General features: G+C 51.1%; 1 protein-coding gene across 1 annotated transcript in view; it reads left to right on the forward strand.

Moving 5' to 3' along the window:
* Cacna1a (calcium voltage-gated channel subunit alpha1 A) overlaps positions 1-20,759 on the forward strand; it is a 295,076-nt gene that overhangs the window by 164,824 nt on the left and 109,493 nt on the right. Inside the window, 3 exon segments of the mRNA XM_040736792.1 lie at positions 3,547-3,638; positions 7,245-7,397; positions 11,306-11,499. Of these exon segments, the coding sequence (XP_040592726.1) occupies positions 3,547-3,638; positions 7,245-7,397; positions 11,306-11,499 (439 nt within the window).

Raw genomic sequence — 20,759 nt, forward strand, 5'->3', positions numbered from 1 at the left:
GTGTGGGCTGCCCTGGGCTTCCTGGTCTGAATTTGGACAAGAAGGATTTGAAGTGCAGCTTGGTGGAGAAGAAAGTCCAGGAAGTCACCCTTTTCCTGACGTCTGAACAAGAAGACATTTGGGGACAGCATTCAGTGAAGGCAACAAGGGCCGGGCCCTTAGGCAGTATGTCACTGTGCAGACCAGCCTGGCCTGGAACTCATGGAGATCCACCTGCCTCTGCCGCCCCAGACCTGGGATTAAAGGTGTGGTCACAGTGCCTGGCACTCCTGGAAGGCTTTTAACTCGGGGATTTCCGCCTCTGCATACCCGCCCTCAGTCCTGATGCCCCTGTGAGCAAGCCTCCCCCTTCCTAGCTCTTCCCATCTCTGTTGGCGCCAGCTCTTTGACCCACCAAACCCTGGAGTCATCTCAGTCTCCAATGCTTACTTCCTGGTTGGACGAGGGGGTGGGAATCATCCTGCTCCTTCTCACCACCAGCCCCTCCCTTCTGCTGTATGCTGTGGCCTCTGAGGCACTCCCTGAAAGCCTGCTGGCCAAGTTTCCGTTGGCTGAGCAAATTGGTGTCTTTTCTTCCCCACCATGACTCCTTCCCCATCCAAACAGTAGCTCGCGGGTCAAGTTCTGCAGGATAGGGACCTGGGGTTCAGGGTTCGAGTTCCTCCTTGGTGTGATCGGGTCTTTGTACACTGATTTCCGTGAGTCTTGCACCCTCCTCTGTAAGATGGGGCTGGAGTGGCTGGTGGCCTCAGACGCGGGCCGGATGCAGCAACCCAGGCAGCCCCCTGATGCGCAGCGTTGCTGGCAGCTATATATAACCCAAGGCCTCCTTTGTACTCCCACTGCCTCTGTTCTACTTCCAGCCCTCATTACCACGGCCGGCCTCACGGCTCCTTCCTAACTCAGGCTCCATCACCACCCATCTGTCCCCCAGTGTCAAGCTTGTCTTCCCCTTGCCCTAGTCATGTCTCTCCTCTGCCCCGGTCTTCATGACTCCCGCTGTCCCCGCAGACCCCAGGATGCAGCCCCTGCTTTCTCCCAGCTCCTGCCATTTCCTGGGGACGTGGGCAAAGGGACCAGAGCTCCAGCATCTCCGGAGCCAGCTGAAGCCGCACCGGCCGTGAGAGGAGTCATTGCTTCTGCCATCCTGAGGCTTGGGCCGGCCAAGGCCAAGGTCTCACAGAGAGCACTGTGGCACCGAAGCCTAGGTCTGAGAGCTCACCTCGGCACTGTGTTCTCGCATTCGGGTCTTCATTCCCCGCTTTCCTGCCTCCGGCACCAGGAACCACGGAGAGACTTGAACCTGTGCCATGTCCCTGGGCCAGTTCCATATCCAGCACCAGCCCTGCCTGCGCCCGGCTCTGGTCACTGGAGCCCCGCCCACCCCTCACCTTGCCTCACCCAGCTGGTTGTTTACTTTAGTCCAGGGGTGGCCTTGAACTCCTGTTGTGTCACTGGAGAATAGTGATAAGTTTGGGGCGGCTGGAGCAGAATCAGCAGGAAGACGGGTGTGGGTGAGGGTGGGGGATGAGGCCAATGGTTCGGGGCTTTGGGGTTCAGGAGGAGGACCTCAGCTTTTACTAAAGAAGGTGGGTGCAGATGAGGAGCATGATGGGGCTCTGTGAGAGGGAGGTGTGGCCTTGGCTCCCATCTTCAGCACTACACACAATAATAATAATAATCGAGAGCTGGGGATGGTAGCTCAGAGGCTGAGTGTTTGTAACTGGGAATGGTGGTTCACACCAGTTATCCCAGCACTCAGGAAGTTGAGGCAGGAGAATTGCCCCCACTTCCAGGATCAACAAAGTAAGGACTTGTCTAAAAACAGAACCTGGGTGTAGTGGCGAATGCCCTGAGCCTCCATGTGTCTGATGCAGCGACAGTGAAGACCCTGTATCTCAAACTAGGACGGAGGCAAGGACGAGTCTGAAGGTCGTCCACTGACCTCCACAGGCGGCCTGTGGCATGTGTGTGCCCACACACGCAATCCAAGGAAGATTTGTGCAGGTCTGACATACAGACCACAGCAGTTCATAGCAGGAGTGTGGACTCCTGCGATTCGGTATGGGGCAGGGCTGTCCTGGCAGCATCCCCTGTGGATGACAAAGAATGATTGAACTTTGTGTAGAGGAAGATAATTGTAGTGTGGAATTAATGTCACCTGTTTCTTTTTATTTGTTTAATATGGAAAAGTTAAGATTCCCTGCAAGTTTAGATTTCTATTGGGCAGTGCTGGTCTGTTCTCTCCTCCCTCCATTTGTGATGAAAGTCAGGGGTCTTGTGGATGTTGGACAAATGCTCTACCCCTGAGCCACGCCTTAGCCCTCACTGGGAATCCTAGGCAGGGCCTGTACCACTTACCATGCCCCAGCCCAGCCTGAATAAGAACACTGACTGATCCCTGCCCCAAGTGGTAAAGATCAGTCCCGGTACTGATATAAATGCCACCACTTCCCCCGACACTATCCCTGGCTCGCCTTCCTCTCAGCGTTTCTGTCCTCAGCACACATCACTCTGACATTTGATGTGTTTACTGATTCTCTCAGCTTCCTCCACACACAGAGACCCAAAACCCCTTTGCACACACTGAGCAACAGCTTCTGTCTGCACAGAAAGAGGAAAGTAAGGCTCAGAAATAGAACAGTGCCTGTCAGAGGAAATGTGAGGAAGTTCAAAGAAAACTGCAGACATAATCCCAACAGTCATCAGCCTGTAACATCAGAGAAGCACACTCCAGGCCAGCCTGCACTATATGAAAGACACTGTCTTCAAAAAATCGTGTGCGTGCATGCCTGTGTGCGTGCATATGTGCACGTGTGCGTGCGTGCGTGGTGCAGGCGTGTGTGTGTGTATGTATGTGTGTGTGTGTGTGTGTGTGTGTGAGATGTTGGCTCATGTTTGCAATTCCACACCTGGAAGGCAGAGGCAGGAGGATTTCTGTCAGTTCAAGGACAGCCTGAGCTACATAATAAGTATGCTACATTTTGATACTCTGTCTTGAATATATGTATATTTGCTGTGTGTGTAGTGGCACACACCTTTAACTCCTAGCACTTGGGAGGCAGAAGCAGGAGGATTTCTATGAGTCCTAGGCCAGCCTGGTCTACATAGTTAGTTCTAGGCCTACCAAGACTATACAGTGAGCTAGTGTCTCAAAAAATTGTGTGTGTGTGTGCATGTGCGTGTGTGTGTGTGTGTGTGTGTGTGTGTGTACATGCAGACACATGTATGTGTTTAGCATATACAAAACAAGCATGTCGTGGAGAAAGAGAAAAATGAACAGGGTGTCACTTCCGGCCTCAGCTTTGCTGTGTAACTGGCCCACGAGCATCCTGGGATTAGAGACATGCACCCTTCCCACAGGCACACATGTACATCACACACAGGAAGGAAAGGATGGCTGTCAGTCACCTCTTCTTCCATAAGACAGGCGATGGCACCGACCTGGTGATGTCACCAGCCGAGGACCTCAATTGTCATGCGCCGCCTGCCCATCCACTCCCCCTGCCCCTAACTTTCATGTCTCACTGTTATTTTCTCCTGCAGCATCTTGGCCACTGTCGGGACGGAGTTTGACCTACGGACACTGAGGGCGGTTCGTGTGCTGCGGCCTCTCAAGCTGGTGTCTGGAATCCCAAGTGCGTGAGTCTCCATCCTTCTAGAAGGCCCTGCCTGGGGGGCCCCACTCCCATCAGGGCAGGCGGCCCCTTGGGGGCTTCCCAGGAATCAGATCTAGGTCGTGTCTGGAAGTAAGCCTTAGGCCTCATGCCTTTATTGAGCACCTACAGTCTGCCAGGAGTCATGTTTTGCACACAGTTCCTTCAGCACCCACAACCTATTATATAAACAGTGCCAGTGTTTCTGTTTTGGGGGGCGGCACATAGGCTCAGGTGCCTGAATAATTGTCAGGGTCACATGAAAAAGAGGGGGCTGAGTGAGAGGTAGCAAGGAGAACTCCATGCCTGGGTGGTGACCCTGTGAATGGAGCACTGCAGAAAGAGTCTCCAGTGCTCTCATTTCACCATGGCCCTCAGTTGGTGGATACCCATTGCACAGGTGAAGCGGGCAAGGCTCAGAGGAGCCCTGGCAGGCGGGTGGAGTGAGCCCAGGGTCTGCGCTCATCCTGCTGTCTTGTTCTCCAGGGATGTGTGGAGGGCTGCAGCACAGGTTCAGGACCCAGTCCCAAGCCAGACGCTTGTTTGGGGCTGTTTGAGCCCCACTGTCTCACTGGATAGAAATCAGAAAGCAGTTGCTCTGGGCCGCCGGGAGATGTCTCAGTGTGAGGACCTGAGCTGGTCTCAAGGCGTCCTTGTAGGAAAGCAGGTGTGGTGGTGCGTGTCGGCAACTCAGCACTGGGCTAACGACAGGCTCCCTAGAGCTCATGGCCAGTGGCTCTCGCTGAGCCCGAGTGCCCGCGTTACTGAGATTTGAGGACACTTGACGTTGACCTGTAGCCTCCACGTGCATGCATGTGCACACACGTGAATGAACATGTATGTACCGTGCAGTCCCCGGGAATTCTACTTGTCCAATATTTTGAACTCTGTTTGTCTCCAAGCAGTCCCCAATTTAGCTCTGCTATACTCCCTGTGTTCAGGGTGTCAGCCTCACTGATCAGAGTCACTCCTATCCAGACTTAAAGAGGTTCCTCTGCTGGGGCGGTGTCTCTCAGTGGTAGAACACTTGCCCGGCCATCATGGCTTCTGGCTTCTCCCTCAGCACCATAGGAAAATTTTAAATGAAAATAAAAATGGAGATTTCTGAATAACCAGCAGCATGTTCCATTTATGGTGAAAGGAACCCATAGCCAGGCCCGGGTGCCCAGCCAGCTTTGTGTTGCATTAGGTTAAGAGCAGATGACAAGCTAGTACTAGCAAGAGGCCCTGGTGAGGGGGTGAGCCAGGTATTTCCTGGTCTTAGGCAGCTTTCTGTTACTGTCACAAAATGCCTGAGATGACGGGCGTAGGCAGTGGCTTTACCACTTGGCGCCAGAAAGCAGAAAATCAAAAGCTTTACACACAGTGACATCCTTCCCGTGAAGCCCCGCCCCTTAAAGTTATACACTCCAGTTACTTCACAGGCAGGGAAGGGAACCAAGACTAGCCAATAGCCTCTGTGTGGACTTATCCAAACCATCAAACTAGCCACGGGCTCTCTGAGAGAATCTGTGTTAGTCAGCCCTCTGTAACTATCACAGAACACCCACGATAATCAACTGAGAAGATAGGAAGGTTTGCTTGCCTCAGGGTGGGCTTCAGCCTGCGCTCTGCCGGCTCTCTTGTGTTAGGCTTGTGTGAGCACGAGACAGAGTAAGATCGCTCACCTGGGGTTGGAGAGGTGACTCGGGGATTGAGTCTGCTCTTGCATCCCGCTCCCAGTACCACATCTGGAGGCTCACAACCTCCTGTGGCTCCAGCTCCAGGAGTCCTCTTCTGGCCTCGGCTGGCACTACACTCACCCGGACAAATGCAAACACAGATAAACATAAAAATAAATCTTTAGGGACTGGAGAGATGGCTTCGCAGTCAAGAGCACTGGCTCCTCTCCCAGGTGGTGGTGGTTCAATTCCCAGCACCCCCACAGAGACTCACAATTGTCTTTAACGCCATTCCCACAGTATTCAGTACCTTCTTCTGGCCTCTGTGGGTACCAGGCACACAGATGGTACACCAACATGCTTACAAAGTAAACACTCACACACGTAAAATAAAAACAAATCGCTTAAAAATTTAAAAAATAAGACTGGGCGGTGGTGGCGCACACCTTTAGTCCCAGCACTCAGGAGTCAGAGGCAGTCGGATCTCTGTGAGTTCAAGGCCAGTTTGAGTTCTGGGACAGCCAGGACCGCAAAGAGAAACCTGTCTCAAAAACAGTTATCTCAGCATTATTGACACAGAAGGGATGGGTACACTGTGCAAACGGCATCTGCTTTATCGTGCAGACTTGGTGTCCGCAGACTTGGTGTCCGCAGACTTGGTGTCCGCAGACTTGGTGTCCGCAGATATTGCCATCCATGGGGAACCTTCCGGACACTGGGAGGATTGTACTACATACGGCACAGACCACAGTCAGGGTTTGACCTGCTCCACAGGGAAGTTACAAGTCTCACTCTGTTTCCTTCTAGTTTGCAAAAGAGGAAGGAGAGAGGAACAGGGAAGAAATTGTTAGAACATTCCTTGGGTTTTAGAATTGTAGTGGGCTGGCAGCATAGCTCAGTGGTAAAACACAAACCTAATGACCTGAGTTCGATCCCCAGGACCCACAGAAGAGTAGAGAGCTGACTCCATAAAATGTCCTCTGACCTCCACAAATAATTACAATAATTTCTTTTTCAAGACAGGGTTTCTCTGTGTAGCTTTGGATCCTGTTCTGGAACTCACTTTGTAGACCAGGCTGCCCTCGAACTCACAGCGATCCACCTGCCTCTGCCTCCCGAGTGCTGGGACTAAAGGCGTGCACCACCACTGCCCAGATTAATTACAATAATTAAACTTTTAAAAAGTTTAAAATCGTGGGACTTTTCACGTACGATGAAAATTTGAGCATTTTCAATTTAACTCAAAAAATATCTAAAACTGTCGCTGAGCCAGTCCGCCAACCTGGACGCGATACCTAGGAGGTGAGGGTACTGACTCTGTGATGACAGGCGCTTTGCCTGGGCCACGTCCAAATCCCACACCCGGTGACATCTAGCTGGACGTGTCCCCAGGTGCTGCCCGCCCCCATGCCCAACGTCACCCTTCTCAGCTGGGTTACTCGGAACACGGAAGCTTGTGTGGGTAATGGACAGCAGGCTCAGTGTCGGCAGACTCCAGGTGAACCCTGGGTCTCACTTCCCACTCTGTAAAATGGAGGTGATCTTTAGCCTGCAGCTGCCTCCGCGGGTCATGGCTACAAGCTGAGGAGATAATAGGGAATTTGATCTTTAGAGCTGAGCATCCAGGTGCTGGCTGCAGGCCCTGGTGCTGCTGGGTAACTGAGGGAGACTGGGTGAAGGGAAAAGGAGACCCCTTGTGGCTTGGGGCAGTTTAGGGAAACAGCGCCCCCTTGTGGAAGGAAGCCACTGAGTGTCCCAGAAAATGGCTTTGAAAACTCTGGCTAGCTGCCCTTGGGCCCTAAAACTCCTCAAAGAGCCTTCTAGATCGTAAATACTGAGGCCTCTCTTGGGGGTGGGCTGACCACCTCCTTCGTCGACCCCACTCTGGGCGGAGTGCTAGCTCACTGACCCTCTCTGTCTCCCCCAGGTTTACAAGTCGTCCTGAAGTCAATCATGAAGGCGATGATCCCTCTGCTGCAGATCGGCCTACTCCTGTTTTTTGCAATCCTTATTTTTGCAATCATAGGGTTAGAATTTTATATGGGAAAATTTCATACCACCTGCTTTGAAGAGGGGACAGGTAGGTCCACACTATAGGAGGTCTTTCTCAGGGGACAGAAAGTTTCAGAAAGGATAAGCAGGGAAACTGGTTCCCCCAGCCCTGGAAGCTGGAACTTCGTGGCAACAGGCCTGTTTACAGTCCGCCAGAGAGAAGGCTGCATGCGTGGCTGGGGGCCGGGGTCTTGTTGAACATGCATGAGACCCTCCATACTCAACATGGCTAAACTGCCTGCAGGGGAGACAGAGGCTACAGTTGCCTCTGATGCCTTGATCACAGATACAGTGTTGGGTTTGGGGGCCCTAGAAGGCAACCCAGGGGACAAGTGGTTTGCTTGGATGTGATCTCTGAGGCACCCCTGGGAGATACAGAGATAGGCTGAGGGTGTGCTTGCGAGCAGTTTTTCATGTATGCACGGGGCAATGTAGTGTCTGGAAACAGCAGGAAGTATTCCTCCACCACAGAGATGGAGGCCAGGGATAGATAACTGTCCTGCCCTGCTCCTTCGGTACCCAGCCCCTGAATGTCCTGCCCCAGGCAATGGGAACCCTGCCTCTGAGAGGATGCTGTTTCCTCCCATCAGAACCCAGCGCCCAGCAGGGGTGGTCTGCCTGCCCAATGCCCCTCGTGCTTTAGCGAACCTTTAGGGGCTGAGTCCAGAGGGAACTGTGGGTCCCACAGAGATCAGTGTGGAGCTGCACCTGAGACTCGGGTTTGGCCCGCAATGTGGAAGATGGATGCTCCATTCACATCTGGAGGTGCAGGCCCTCAAGATGCACTTCCAGTTCAATCCTAGACTCCCCAAACTAGAGCTGCCTGATGCCCCAGAACCAAGAAGATCCAGACAAGAGGGGCTACCCGTGTTTCAGTACTTGGACTCCCTGCCCCAGAGCAGGCAGTCTGGGTTTCTGTAGCCAGAGAAAGAGTGAGCCCATGGGCGGGGAGGTGTGGGGCGTTGTTGGGAAAGGCAGCCAGAGAAGAATGCCACCGGCAGAGGTGGCCTTGTACCGGTTTCACCCACTGACCCCAAGCAGATCCAAAGAGCATGGTGTCCTGGCCAAGTCCCAGCTGGGAAGGCTGTTCTAGAAGGCTGAAATGGCATTTCTTTCTCCTACTTCTCTCCTGGGCTTGTGAAGTTTGCTCAATACGAAATGGCCTAATTATTTCTTTCTCCAATGAAGAAGGTGTTAATTGAAGCAGCTCTATTTCTGTACCTGGCCTCACCCGGGCAGAAGACAGAGAAAGTGTCTATCAGCCACAAACAGAAAAACCCAAACTTAGGGCCTAGGGCTCAGGCTGTGTGAAGTGTCTGGGGTGTTTTTGTTTTTGTTTTGTTTTCCCATCCAGGGCTGGCTGGCTGGGGTCCCAGTGGGGTTGTGGGGGGACAAATGTAGGTGGAGCCCTGGAGGACAGTAGCCTGGATTCAGGAGGTGATCCAGAGAGCTCCCGATTAAGACTAAGATGTGTGAGTAAGAAACAGATACACACAGACGCCCCGGCAGCAGGCTAATTTTAAAATATATTTATAGCTGAATTTCTCCGACTCCGGATGGCTGTGTTTCTCGAATCAACCCTGGGAGTGCTTGGCGTCGAAGACGGTTGGGTTGAGGGGGCTGGGGTCGAGCACACCTCTGGATGATGTTGCTAAAGATAGGCGGTTCCCAGCCACAGGCTCAGGGAGCCCACTTCCTGTCACCCACTGCCATCCCACACATTCGCAGACTCCCAAGACAAAGTGGAATGCTTCCTGTTTTCTACGAGTTTCTAGAATCCTAGATGAGCAGGACCCTGGCTTGCACGCATTTCTAGGCAAGGAGGCTGATGTGCGGTTGTCTCCGTGTTTCCCACTCGCAGGATAATTGGGGGTGGGGGTGCTGCTGAAGGTCTGAGGAAGTAGGGACACCACAGTTAACCAGGTAGACGCAGAGGGTTTCACGTGAACCAGATTTGGACTGTAAGTGGGGCAGAGAAGGTTCGAGAGACACAGGTGATCTTCCCAGGGGACCTCTATAGAGCCCTGAGCCTTAAGCTTTAATGACTTCACTTTCCTGTGTGCACTCAGTGCATGTAAGTCTAGTGTGGGTGCAGCCTAGCTATCTAGATTAGAAGCAAGGTCTTTTTGTTGCCTTTGTTTACTTTCTTTGATGTGTTTTAGCTTTGCTTTTTGGTTGCTTTGGCCTTTATCTTGTTTTAAGACAGTCTTACAGGGTATCCCAGGCTAGTCCGAAACCAGTCCTCTTCCAACCTCGTGGGTTCTGGGGTAACCGGTGTGAGTCACTCACTACCCATGGCACACTTCTCACTGAGGACAGGGTGACTCCACCTAGTGGGGGCTGCAAACGGCCCCTTCCCTGCATGGCAGTTGGAATGGCTGCAGTAAAGCCAGCTACATACGGAAATGCGTGTCTGTTGAGTGAAAACTTGCGTTTTTACACACTTGGCTGTTAGTTTTCTTTTCAAACATGTCATCTTTGGTTTTGAGTCTTCTCAAACCAGCCTGGGGAGGTTGAGGCAGGAGGATTTCCAAGAGTTGGAGCTGCACAGTAAGTTTGTGGCCAGGTTGAGTCGGATGTTCACTTCAGTGCCAGAGGATTTGGATGTGACCTGTTGGGCCGGTTCTTCCCCTGCAGGCTGTCTTGGGTCTCAGTGTTAAGGAGTATCCCCTGGCACTCCTCACATGTCACAATGTATCTCCTAGGATTGGGGAAGAATGCTCAGTTCTCTTCCTACCCTCAGGTAAGGGTAGGAACCATGTGTATCTGTCCCACACCCCAGGACCCCCCCCCATGTCATGAAGAAAAGCAGTCAGCAAGGCCCTAGAAGTACATCCAGATGATACACATTTCATGGCACCCTGATCTGACCATGCTGTGGATCACACAATGCATACCGGTAGTTAAAGGCTGGCAAGATACGGCATAGAATGCTGGCACTCATGGCTGCCAATAAAGCCCAGAATGAAACAGCCACAAGCATTTGGAAAACAAGAGGCTTACTTCTTGTCTCCTGATGGGACTGTCTGATGTTGGGGATCACCCTTCTCTCTTTCTTCCCCTCTCTCGTTTATTTTTCCAAAGAAATATTTATTAGTTACCTATTGGTCATAGAAATTGGGAACTGTCTTAGCTAGAGTTTCTATTGCTGTGAAGAGACATCATCGCCATGGCAGCTCTTATGTAGGAAAACATTTCGTTGGGGCTTGCTCACAGGTTTAGTCTGTTATAATCATATCAGGAAGCATGCCCATGTGCAGGCAGACACGGTATTGGCGAAGCAGCCAAGAGTTCTACATCTGGATCTGCAGGCAGCAGGAAGAGGGAGAGATACTGGGCGTGGCTTGAGCTTCTGTCACCTCAAAGCTCACCAGTGATACATTTCCTCCAGCAAGGCCTCACCCCCTAATAGTACTGAAGACCAAGGATTAGAACATGAGTCTGTGAGGGCCATTCCTGTTAAAAACCACCGCCACAATAGTGAATAGTAACCGTGACAGTGTTTCTGAGATGCAGTCAAAGCTGCACCTGGAGGACAACTTGTAGCCTTAGAGAAAGTGACTCAGTTTCAACGGGTTAAGAAAAGAAGAAGGGTCCAGAGATGACGGTGCTCACCTTTAATCCTAGCAGTCGGAGGCAGAGGCAAGACTGGCCTGGTTTACAGAGCAAGTTCTAGGACTACACAAAGAAACCCTTCTCCTAAAAGAAAAAGAAAAGAAGAAAGACGAAAGAAGGAAGGAAGGAAGGAGAATTAAACTGGTGTAAAACTGGGGAAAAAACAACAGAGTTGAAGAATGTGGTCCTGCAGACAGGAATTCAGGAATTGAGAGTTCTAAAATCGGACACTGATATTTCATCCCAATAACCACTGTTTCCTGTTCCCAGTCTGTTTTTCCCTGCCCCTCCCTCTCATACTGTCCACTTTGTCTTTTCTAGACGACATCCAGGGTGAGTCTCCAGCTCCGTGTGGGACAGAGGAGCCCGCCCGCACCTGCCCCAACGGGACCAAATGTCAGCCGTACTGGGAAGGACCCAACAACGGGATCACTCAGTTCGACAACATCCTGTTTGCTGTGCTCACTGTCTTCCAGTGCATCACCATGGAAGGCTGGACTGATCTCCTCTACAATGTAAGTGCCGCTGGAGCACACAAGGCGGCGTGGGGCGGGGAGCCCTGGCCGTGCAAGTCCATAGAGCACAGAGACAGTCCTTCCTAATGGTGCCTGGGCCCGGGGTTAACTATGCTCTCAGCGTGCCATCCTGAACTCAGCATGGGTAAAAGAGCGCGACCTTCCAGCCTGTGCAATGCCACCCAGCCCTGGGCGTGCCCTTCCATGGCATATGGAATACATGGGACCCGGGGTGGCTCTGAGGATGTTAGTGTCCATGCTAAGTTACCTGGAGTCCCAAGTTCTTTGTCTAAGCTCAAATCCGTGAATTTCTGTGTGATCCTTCCATGTGTGTGAAAGAGCCCCCCCCCGGTTGGCAGCCTCCAGCACAAATGTGGCCAGAGCCTGGGCACGGCACCGGACTTTCAACACAAGCCGCTGGCAGGACAGCACTGTGAACAGCAGGGAGCGAGGCCATGGCTGCCTCACCCCCGCTACAGTACATGACCAGCACCCAGACTCCAGAAGTGCAGAGTGTATTTGATTTAGTCGCTTTGAAATGGGTACCCTTGGGAAGTGGCCACCTGCCCTGCCGTGCCTGTCTTCTGTCTCCGCCCCTGGGCCATTGGTTGTGGAGCACCTCTGACACCACGGTCCGGTCCGGGCTGCCCACAGAGCCTGTGTGGGATGGGTGGAGCCTGAACACCTCCCAGTGTTCTCTCTGTGCCAGCCTTTGCTACCTTGGCACTGCAGGTGTGGTTCTCACTGTGTAGCTCAGGGAGCGCGGGCAAGAAGTGTAGCTGAGTGTGCTCAGTGCAGATGCGTGTTGATCTCTGACCGCAGACACGGAGGGCCAGCTGCACAGATCCATCTGGCCCTTGGGCTGGGGAGATGGTTCAGTAGAGGAAGCACTTGTCTCACAAGTGTGAGTCCTCACATGGATGCTGAAAGTGGGAGGTGCCGGTAACCGCAGTGCCCTGGAGGCAGAGATGGGATCTCTGGGCAAGCTCGCCAGCTAGACTAACCAAACCTAGACTAACCAGATTCAAGTGAGAAACCCTGTCCAATACCAGGATGTGCTCAATGTCGACCTACAGCCTCTGCATGCACACGCACGCATGAGACATGTGCAACACATATTGCACACACACATTTTTTAATCTGTATGGTCCATCTTAGCACCGTAGGGTCACACCCTACTTTTCCCACCACTCATCTCTCATAACAAATTCTAGAATGTTCTTTGTGGCAAGGCAGAGTTCGTATTCTTTGTGTAACAGCGAGTAAGTATTACATTGTGTTGTTGCCCACAGTTTACGTGCTCAGTGCTTAGAGAGACGTGTCAGGATGCCCCCGGCCGCTATGAGCACTGCTGCACGGTGGGTTTCATGCTTTTGTACACACAGATGAACTCTGAAGGGTTTCTGCCCCCAAATTGGAATCACAGGGTCAAAAGCTAAATGCATGAATAGAATTGCTTTTTAAAACATGAGATGAAGCCGGGCGTTAGTGGCGCACGCCTTTAATCCCAGCACTTGGGAGGCAGAGGCAGGCGGATCTCTGTGAGTTTGAGGCCAGCCTAGTCTACAGAGCGAGTTCCAGGACAGCCTCCAAAACAATACAGAGAAACCCTGTCTCGGAAAAAAAAAACCATGAGATGAGGGTGGGGATTTGGCTCAGATGAGAAGGTACTTACCACACAAGTACGAGGACTTGGTATCGACCCACAGAATCCATGCAAAAGGCTGTGGAGCAACACCCAAAGTTGTCCTATGATCTATACATGCATACACACACTAACACATACACGTGCGTGTAATACTCAAATGAATACATACAGACATGCATATACATATACACACACATAACACACATAGACATACACACACAAGCATATATACACATACAAGCACATGCATCCAGTACATGCACACATGCATACGGTACATGCACACATGCATACACATGAATACACACAGGCACACACACACACACAAACATGATACACACATGGATATACAGTCATGCATGCACATATACACACAACAAGGTGAAGAACATAGCCAAGTATATTGCAGTTCTCATAAGCTGTTTTTAAAACAGGTTTATGAGTTGGGTGTGGTAGCCCAGAGGTGTCATCTGGGCACTGGGGAGGCTGAGACAGGAGGCTGAGACCAGGCTGGGCTACTTTAGTAAGACACTATTTATCCCCAAGCAAGACCAAAGAAGACTAGGGAGATGGCTCCGAAGTTACAAGTGCACACTGCTCTTGCAGAGAACCTGGGTTCTGTTCCCAGCACCCACACTGGGTGACTCACAGCTCCCTACAACTCCAGCTCTAGGGATCTGATGTCCTCTTCTGACCTCTGATGGAGCACATAATATAAGATGGGTAGACAGACAGATTGCTTTCTGAAACCACCAGCTATCTGTAGCAGCAGGTCACGTGGCAGTAGGTCACATAAGTTTCATGGCTTCATGGCAGTGCCACGTTTCAAAAGACTCTGTTAGCGCTCTGAGACTTAGTGGCTCTCACAGGGGCACCTGATGTTGATGTGATCAGAAAGTGATAGTTTAGCAAGTAACTGAACCTCCTTGTTTGGCTCAGCCTAGCACCACCTGGCAGCCCAAAATTAGGGATTTAAAAGCAGCCTTGTGCTTGGGGCTGGAAAGATGGTTCAGTGGTTAGGACCACATGCTGTTGTTTCTGAGGACCTGAGTTCAGTTCCCAGCACCCACATCAGGTGGCCTACAACTGCCTGCAGCCCCAGTTCCAGGGGTATCTGAACACCTCTGACCTCTGTGGAAACCTGCATTCATGTGTGCATACCACACACGCCCATGCACACACACACACACACACACACACACACACACACACACGCAATTGAAATAACACAAGTATTTTTGAAGAAAAAACAGCAGCCCTGTGCCAAGTGTGCCCTGTAATCCTAGCGCTCAGGAAGCAGAGGCAGTGCGTCTCTGTGGATTTGAGACCAGTCTGCTCTACACAGTAGCTGCGGGCCAGCCAAAGCTACCTAGCCCCCTGACCCAGGCGCACATGGGGGAGGGGGGCAGCCCTGCGTGAAGATGTGTTTCGTGTTTTTGGTACCATCCTCCAGATGAGAAGCAGACTTACAAGTGAGAGATTAGTCTATTGAGTCTCCGGGACGGTTTCAACAAAGCAGGACTCTAATCCAACACTGGTTACTATTCCTTGCAGCCAGCCCCTCATCGTCTTATTCCCCACGTGTCTCTTTTGTTCACTAATTTGCATACACATTCTTTGTCTCTCCTCTTTCCCCCCTCCTCCCTGCCCTCCTCTCCTTCTCCTCTTCTTTTTTCTCCATTTTCTCTCCTTCCTCCTCCCTGCACTTTTCCCCATGAGCCTCTTTTACTCCATTTCTTTCATTTGGTTAATGTCAGTGAAGAAACAGCAAAACTGTTTACTGTCTGTTAATAAACTCCTAACTAGTGATCGCATCGGGGATGAATCTGTGATCTGAGCCTTTTCTCGTCCACAGATATTTGTCCCACTTCAAATCAGGTGACTCTGGGGTACTGCCAACCACTCATTCATTGAATGCCTGCTGTATGCAGCACCCTGTGAATGCCTACTGTGTGTATGTGTGTGTGTGTTGGCAACACCTGTGTGGTGACATTTCAGACACTGAGGAGCTGGGTGAGACCGATGACTGTTAGATCAAAGGCAGTGGGCACAGACTATTTTATGTTCAGGGTGGCTCACATGGTTAGAACCCAGCTGCACGCCAGTCCAGTCTTCACTTTTCAAACCTCTGTCAGTAAAACACTTTCCTGTAACCCCAGCTCTGGCAGAGAAGAGAACCCATGGGGCTAGCCTCACCTACTTGGGCAAGGCTAAGACTAGTAAGAGACCCTATCTCAAAGGAGTAGTCCAGATGGATGACACCCATGTCTTCCCTCACCCAGCCACACACACACACACACACACACACACACACACACATTAAAGAAAACATAGATGTATTGCATTTAAGATAATGTGAGATGGTCATAAGAACTAAGGGCAATGAAGCAGGCAAGGGTCACAGACCTGCCAAGGTGGAAATCCTCCTGAGAAGACCTAACAGCCCGTGGGTCTTCCTACAAGGACAGGCCGGGCAGGTGGGCCGGCCAGGACAAAAGCCCTGAGGCAGGACTGCCCTGGTCTTTGTGAGTACTGCTGAAGCTGCATGGGAGCTGCAGGGGAACCAAAGAAGCTAAGGGGATGACAGGCCGTGGGGCCACGGGCTCTACGCTGACCATCCTAGCTGGGATGGTATTGAGAGTGGGGAGGGAGAGGATGCCCCCAAAAGTAGCAATAGTTGGGGATCACTATGTTCACAAGTATAAACGGGGGATTTGGGCCTCCCTCGAGGTCACCAACAAACCTCGGCTTGTAGTGATCAAATCTTTATCTTGGAAACTGTGGAGGCGATGGTGATTGTTTTCTTAAATTGAGAGTTTGGAGTTTTTGTTTTGTTTTGTTTATTTTTTTCTTACATCTTCTCCATGGCTTTTTTTTTCCTGAATGAGCCAGCCTCAAAAAAAAAAAAAAAGAAGAAGAAGAAGAAAGAGGAGGAGGAGGAGGAAATAAGCCATATGGCAGAAGGCACCTAAGCATTTCTCTGGGCTTCGGTCATTAATTTGCCTGAAGAGTATCTGTCGAGTGCTCACTAAGTGCCAGGTGCCACACAAGGACTCAGAACTGCTCGTGATGAGACTCTGGGGGGGGAGCTTCTTTTCAGCATGAGACAGGGTGCGGAGTGCGGCCAGAGTGACAGGAGCCAGAAGCAGCCTGAAAGCAGAATGACGGGGAAGCTGGTTTCACTTCCCACCTGTGTATGGTGCTGTTAGCCTTTCCTTGGGAAGTAAACAAAGGTCTGTTCGCCTCAAATAGAGAACCCACAACAAGCCAAAGGAGCGATTCCACCAGAGTCCGGTTTGGGACTTACTCACCAGTGAATGGGTGTGGAAGCATGAATGAGGGTTACTTACAGGGCAAACAGACATGACATGATGGTGACTGTTGTCAACTTCATAGGACCTGGAATCACCTGGAGACACACCTCTAGGCATACTTGGGAGGGATTGCCTTTGGGGGGTTCATTTGTTTTGCTTTTGTGTTTGTTTGATTAATTGATTGACTTTTCAAGACAGACTTTCTCTGTGTAGCCCTGGCTGTCCTGGAACTCACTCTGTAGATCAGGCTGGCCTTGAACTCACAGAGATCTACCTGCCTCTGCCTTCTGAGTGCTGGAATTAAAGGTGTGCACCACCACCACCTGGCTGGGGGCGATGGTGGGCAGGACCATCTTGATGAGGTTCACTGAGGAAGAGAGACCTCAGTGACCACCAGGGGAAACAAACTATTCCTAGGCTGGGGTCCTGTACTGTATAAAGAGGAGAAACAAACCCAAACCAGCCCCTCTGCTCAGCTTCCTGACTGCAGTGTGGAGGCTGCCCAAGCTCTTGCCGCCTTGACTTGCCCAGCATGAGGGACTGGACTGCTGGACTTGGAGCTGAAACACTTTCCCCTTGGGTTGCATTTGTCAGGAGGTTTTATCACCAGAACTGTTCGCATGTAACATGTTTTCCAAAACAACTGCTGTGTTGAGGATAGCCCCAGCTGAGAAGCGATAGTGGGGGTGCTGGTCTCCCCTGGGGTTCATCACTGAGAAGCGATAGTGGGGGTGCTGGTCTCCCCTGGGGTTCATCACTGAGAAGCGATAGTGGGGGTGCTGGCTTCCCTGGGGCTCATCACTGAGAAGCGATAGTGGGGTGCTGGCTTCCCTGGTGGCTCATCCACGGGTGAACCGGAAAGACTGTGCTGGTCAGAGGCTAGGTGAGCAAGCAGGACACCTGGGCTGTGTCTCTAAAGGACATGTCTTTTCCCTGTCCCTTCTTCCCGTAAGCTTGAGTGGCTTAAAACAGCAGAAATGTGCTCTGTCCTCGCCCCAGAGCTGTCGGCAGGCCTCGGCCTTCACACACTAATGTGGAGTCCTTTCCGTCTCCTCCCTCGCTGACACGCTCCACCCCTGCCTTCACCCTCCCATTGCCCTGCCCTTCTCAGTCTGTCCATCTGTCCGCCTGACTGCCTCTTTATGAAAGGACAGCGGTCACGGGACTAGGGCCTACCCTGACGACTTCATCTTGACATTGAGAGAGTCTGGGTGTCACTCGCAGGATCTGGGAGCTCTGGCACCCTCACTGGAAACTCCATGAACCTCGGGTCAGTGCGCATGTGATTTTGCCTCTCTGGGCTTTGGTTTCCCACCTGAGATGACAGATGGTTGACCACGCCTTCTTGGAATTCACAGGAGGATTTTAGCCTGTTGTAAAAGGCCAGAGCTACACGACTGTCCCACAGCCCTTGTCAGGGAGTGCAGCGCGGACGAGTTCAACTGAGGGATGTGGCCACCTTACCACCCCTCCACCCCCACCCCCGTCCCCACCTGAGCCACCCCATGTGACAGCTCAGAGCCTTTCTTCTTGCTGGATGCTGCTGGTGTTGGCTCTGGCTCCCAGCACTAAATTTAGCCTGAGGAGCTCTAACGAGAAGCTCTCAGCTCCACGGTGCCAAGAAGAACACAGAGCCGTGCTGCCTTCTGTCCGCCATAGTCCAGTGACTTCTTTCTTTCTTCAGAGTCTTTGGGAGCAAAGCTGGGATGCTGGGCTTGACAGAAAAGGCCGTGGACTAGGGTCTCAGACATCTGCAGCCATGATTAAAAACTGACTTGTTTTATTTGAGTAAATACATTAACAATGAATGTATCTAATTCTTTCTGTTGTTGCAAAAGTGGAACTCAGAGTCTGATACACGCCAGTGCTCTGCTTCTAACCATACTCCCCGCCCTGTCTTAACGTTTCAGTTTTTTTAGACAAAGCCTCACTATTTGGTCTGGCTAGCCTGGAATTCTCTGTGTAGACTTGGCTAGGGTTAAAGGCAGGTGGTTAGTTTTTGAGACGGTCTGTGCTTTCTGGATTGACCTTGAGCTCAAGTCATCCTGCCTCAGCTTCCCATGTAGCTGGGGTCACAGGCATCTTCACACCATAGTTGGTCTTTCCTTTGCATTCATGCTCTCTGGCTATAGAGTGCTACCTGCTGTGGTGTGACACTGTTCCGGGAGAGGTGTAAACAGACATCTAGGCTAGGGGCCAAAGTACGGACGGCACCAAAGTATAATTAGGTGAGCCAATAAGTTTTACTGGGGTTACTTACAGCCACACAAATGACTCACCAAAGCCCACCCCTGCAATGGTGACAGCTCACAAAAGCTGGGGACCTGGAATGCACTGCACCTGCAGCTGGTCAGCAGGTAGAAAACTATCTCTCAGGCGGCTCACTGGTCTGAGTCCCCCCAAGCGACTTGTCTGGTCTCTGCCTCTTCTAGGTACTCAGCATATCTGAGAGTCTGTCAGCAGTCCTTATATACACTTGGAGAGGGAGGGGCCTAGTGAATCTGGTCAGTTTCAGGGGCTTCCTGCAGCTTTCGAGTTGTTTACTTCCTGAACTTAAGGAGCTTCCCTGCAAAGTGGAATGTTCCACCTCCCCGTAGAACATCCTGTGTCTATTAAGAGACTTCCCTCTGAAGTGGCTAGTTTTTTCTCAGAGGAGATCTCTATACCACATGCATATTCTGTGTCTGGCTAGGAGTTGTGCATGCGTGCCAGGCTTTGTTGTGAGGTTTCCTGTAAGAGTCCATCATCAGATAGACAGATAGACACTTCTGTGTGATGTCTCCTGCTGATGACGCTCTAGATTGCTCACAGCTTGGGCGTTCTTTTGTTGTTCACTGTGAGCATTCTTGTGTGTGCCTGGGGTGAGCATAGCTTCACATTTCTATCAGGTAACCATCTGGGAGTTGCCTGGCCAGGGTTTGGTGATGCACCTACCCGGTTGAGTAGAAACCGTTATTTCTCAGAGTGCTCTGTCCTCTCAAAACTTACATGGTATTTTAGTGTGCTGGTGCCTGACTGTCATCCCAGGCAGCAGGATTAGGGGGTTTGAGGTCAGCCTGGGCTACATTATGATACCCTTCCTGAGGAAACACACAGGTCTGTGTGTGTGGTTCTGTTCTAGAGTACTGTGTCAATTGCACAAGGCACTGGGTTTCATCCCCAGCACCACAAAAACAAAAGCAAATAACAACAACAGTAAATCGTAATGAAAAACCTTACCACCAACCCCAGTAGCTCAGAATATGACTTGATTTGGAAATAGTCACTGCACATGTAATTCAATACATTGAGGCCAGTAGATGTCCCTAAACAAATTTGACTTATGTCTTTATAAAAAGACAAACATAGGAAGCAGGCCATGTTAAGATGAAGGCAGAGTTGGAGGTGGGTGACACAAGATGGCCAGAAAAGTACCAGATGCCTGGAGAGAGACAGGAAGCAGATCCTCTCCCAGCCTTCAGAGGAACCAACTGCATCCACAAATTGACCATGGAGTTTCACCCTATAGTATTTATGCTTATGTCTAAAGGTGAGCTTTTAAAGCCACACTTAAGAGCCCCATATTTTCCAAGTGCTACCAGTGACCAACCACTGGGAGGATCCACCATCTCTAGACTGTGGGAGAATCTTCTCCAGGAAACAGGTCAGGTCCACAGATTTGGACATTCAAAATCCACATCTGGCACTCTGTGACTCTGAGCTAGTTGGTTGTCTTCCTCAGCCTTCATTCCTGTTGTAAAAGTGCACATGGTGATTATGTGGGGCCTTGTGAAGAGGAGACAAGTGAATTAATATGGATGATGTGTTTAGAGGAGGACAGACACATCACATAGTAAATGCTCGATTAATGCTTATACAAGTCGTTCCCTACAGCCATCTCTCCCTTCCCCTGGCATCCCCCTCCTCCCTCCCTTCTTCATCCTCTTCATTTTCTGTCTTTCTCTCCTTTTCCTCTCACTCTCCTCTCTCAGTTTTGTTATCCGTTCCAAGAGTATCCTATCTGCAGACTCCCCCTCCTTGCAGCTGGGCACGTCCTAGAGATAGATTTGTGCTGTTGTGATTCTCATCACATTGCAGGGAGTGGTGGAGATTCTTGAGTGGGCTTGTGGCTCTCAGTTCACCAGGCCATGAGACTCTGTAGCCACAGGCTTCCTCTAAGAGGAAATGGTGACTATGTAAAGACAAGTGTGGGACCCAGGATTCATTCCTTTCTACATTTCAGCGTGTGTGTGTGTGTGTGTGTGTGTGTGTGTGTGTGTGTGTGTGTGTGTGTGTGTTTCCTTCTCATTTCAGACTCA

Source organism: Mesocricetus auratus, unplaced genomic scaffold (genome assembly GCF_017639785.1).
Source record: "Mesocricetus auratus isolate SY011 unplaced genomic scaffold, BCM_Maur_2.0 Super-Scaffold_100081, whole genome shotgun sequence".
NCBI classification, from domain to species: domain Eukaryota; kingdom Metazoa; phylum Chordata; class Mammalia; order Rodentia; family Cricetidae; genus Mesocricetus; species Mesocricetus auratus.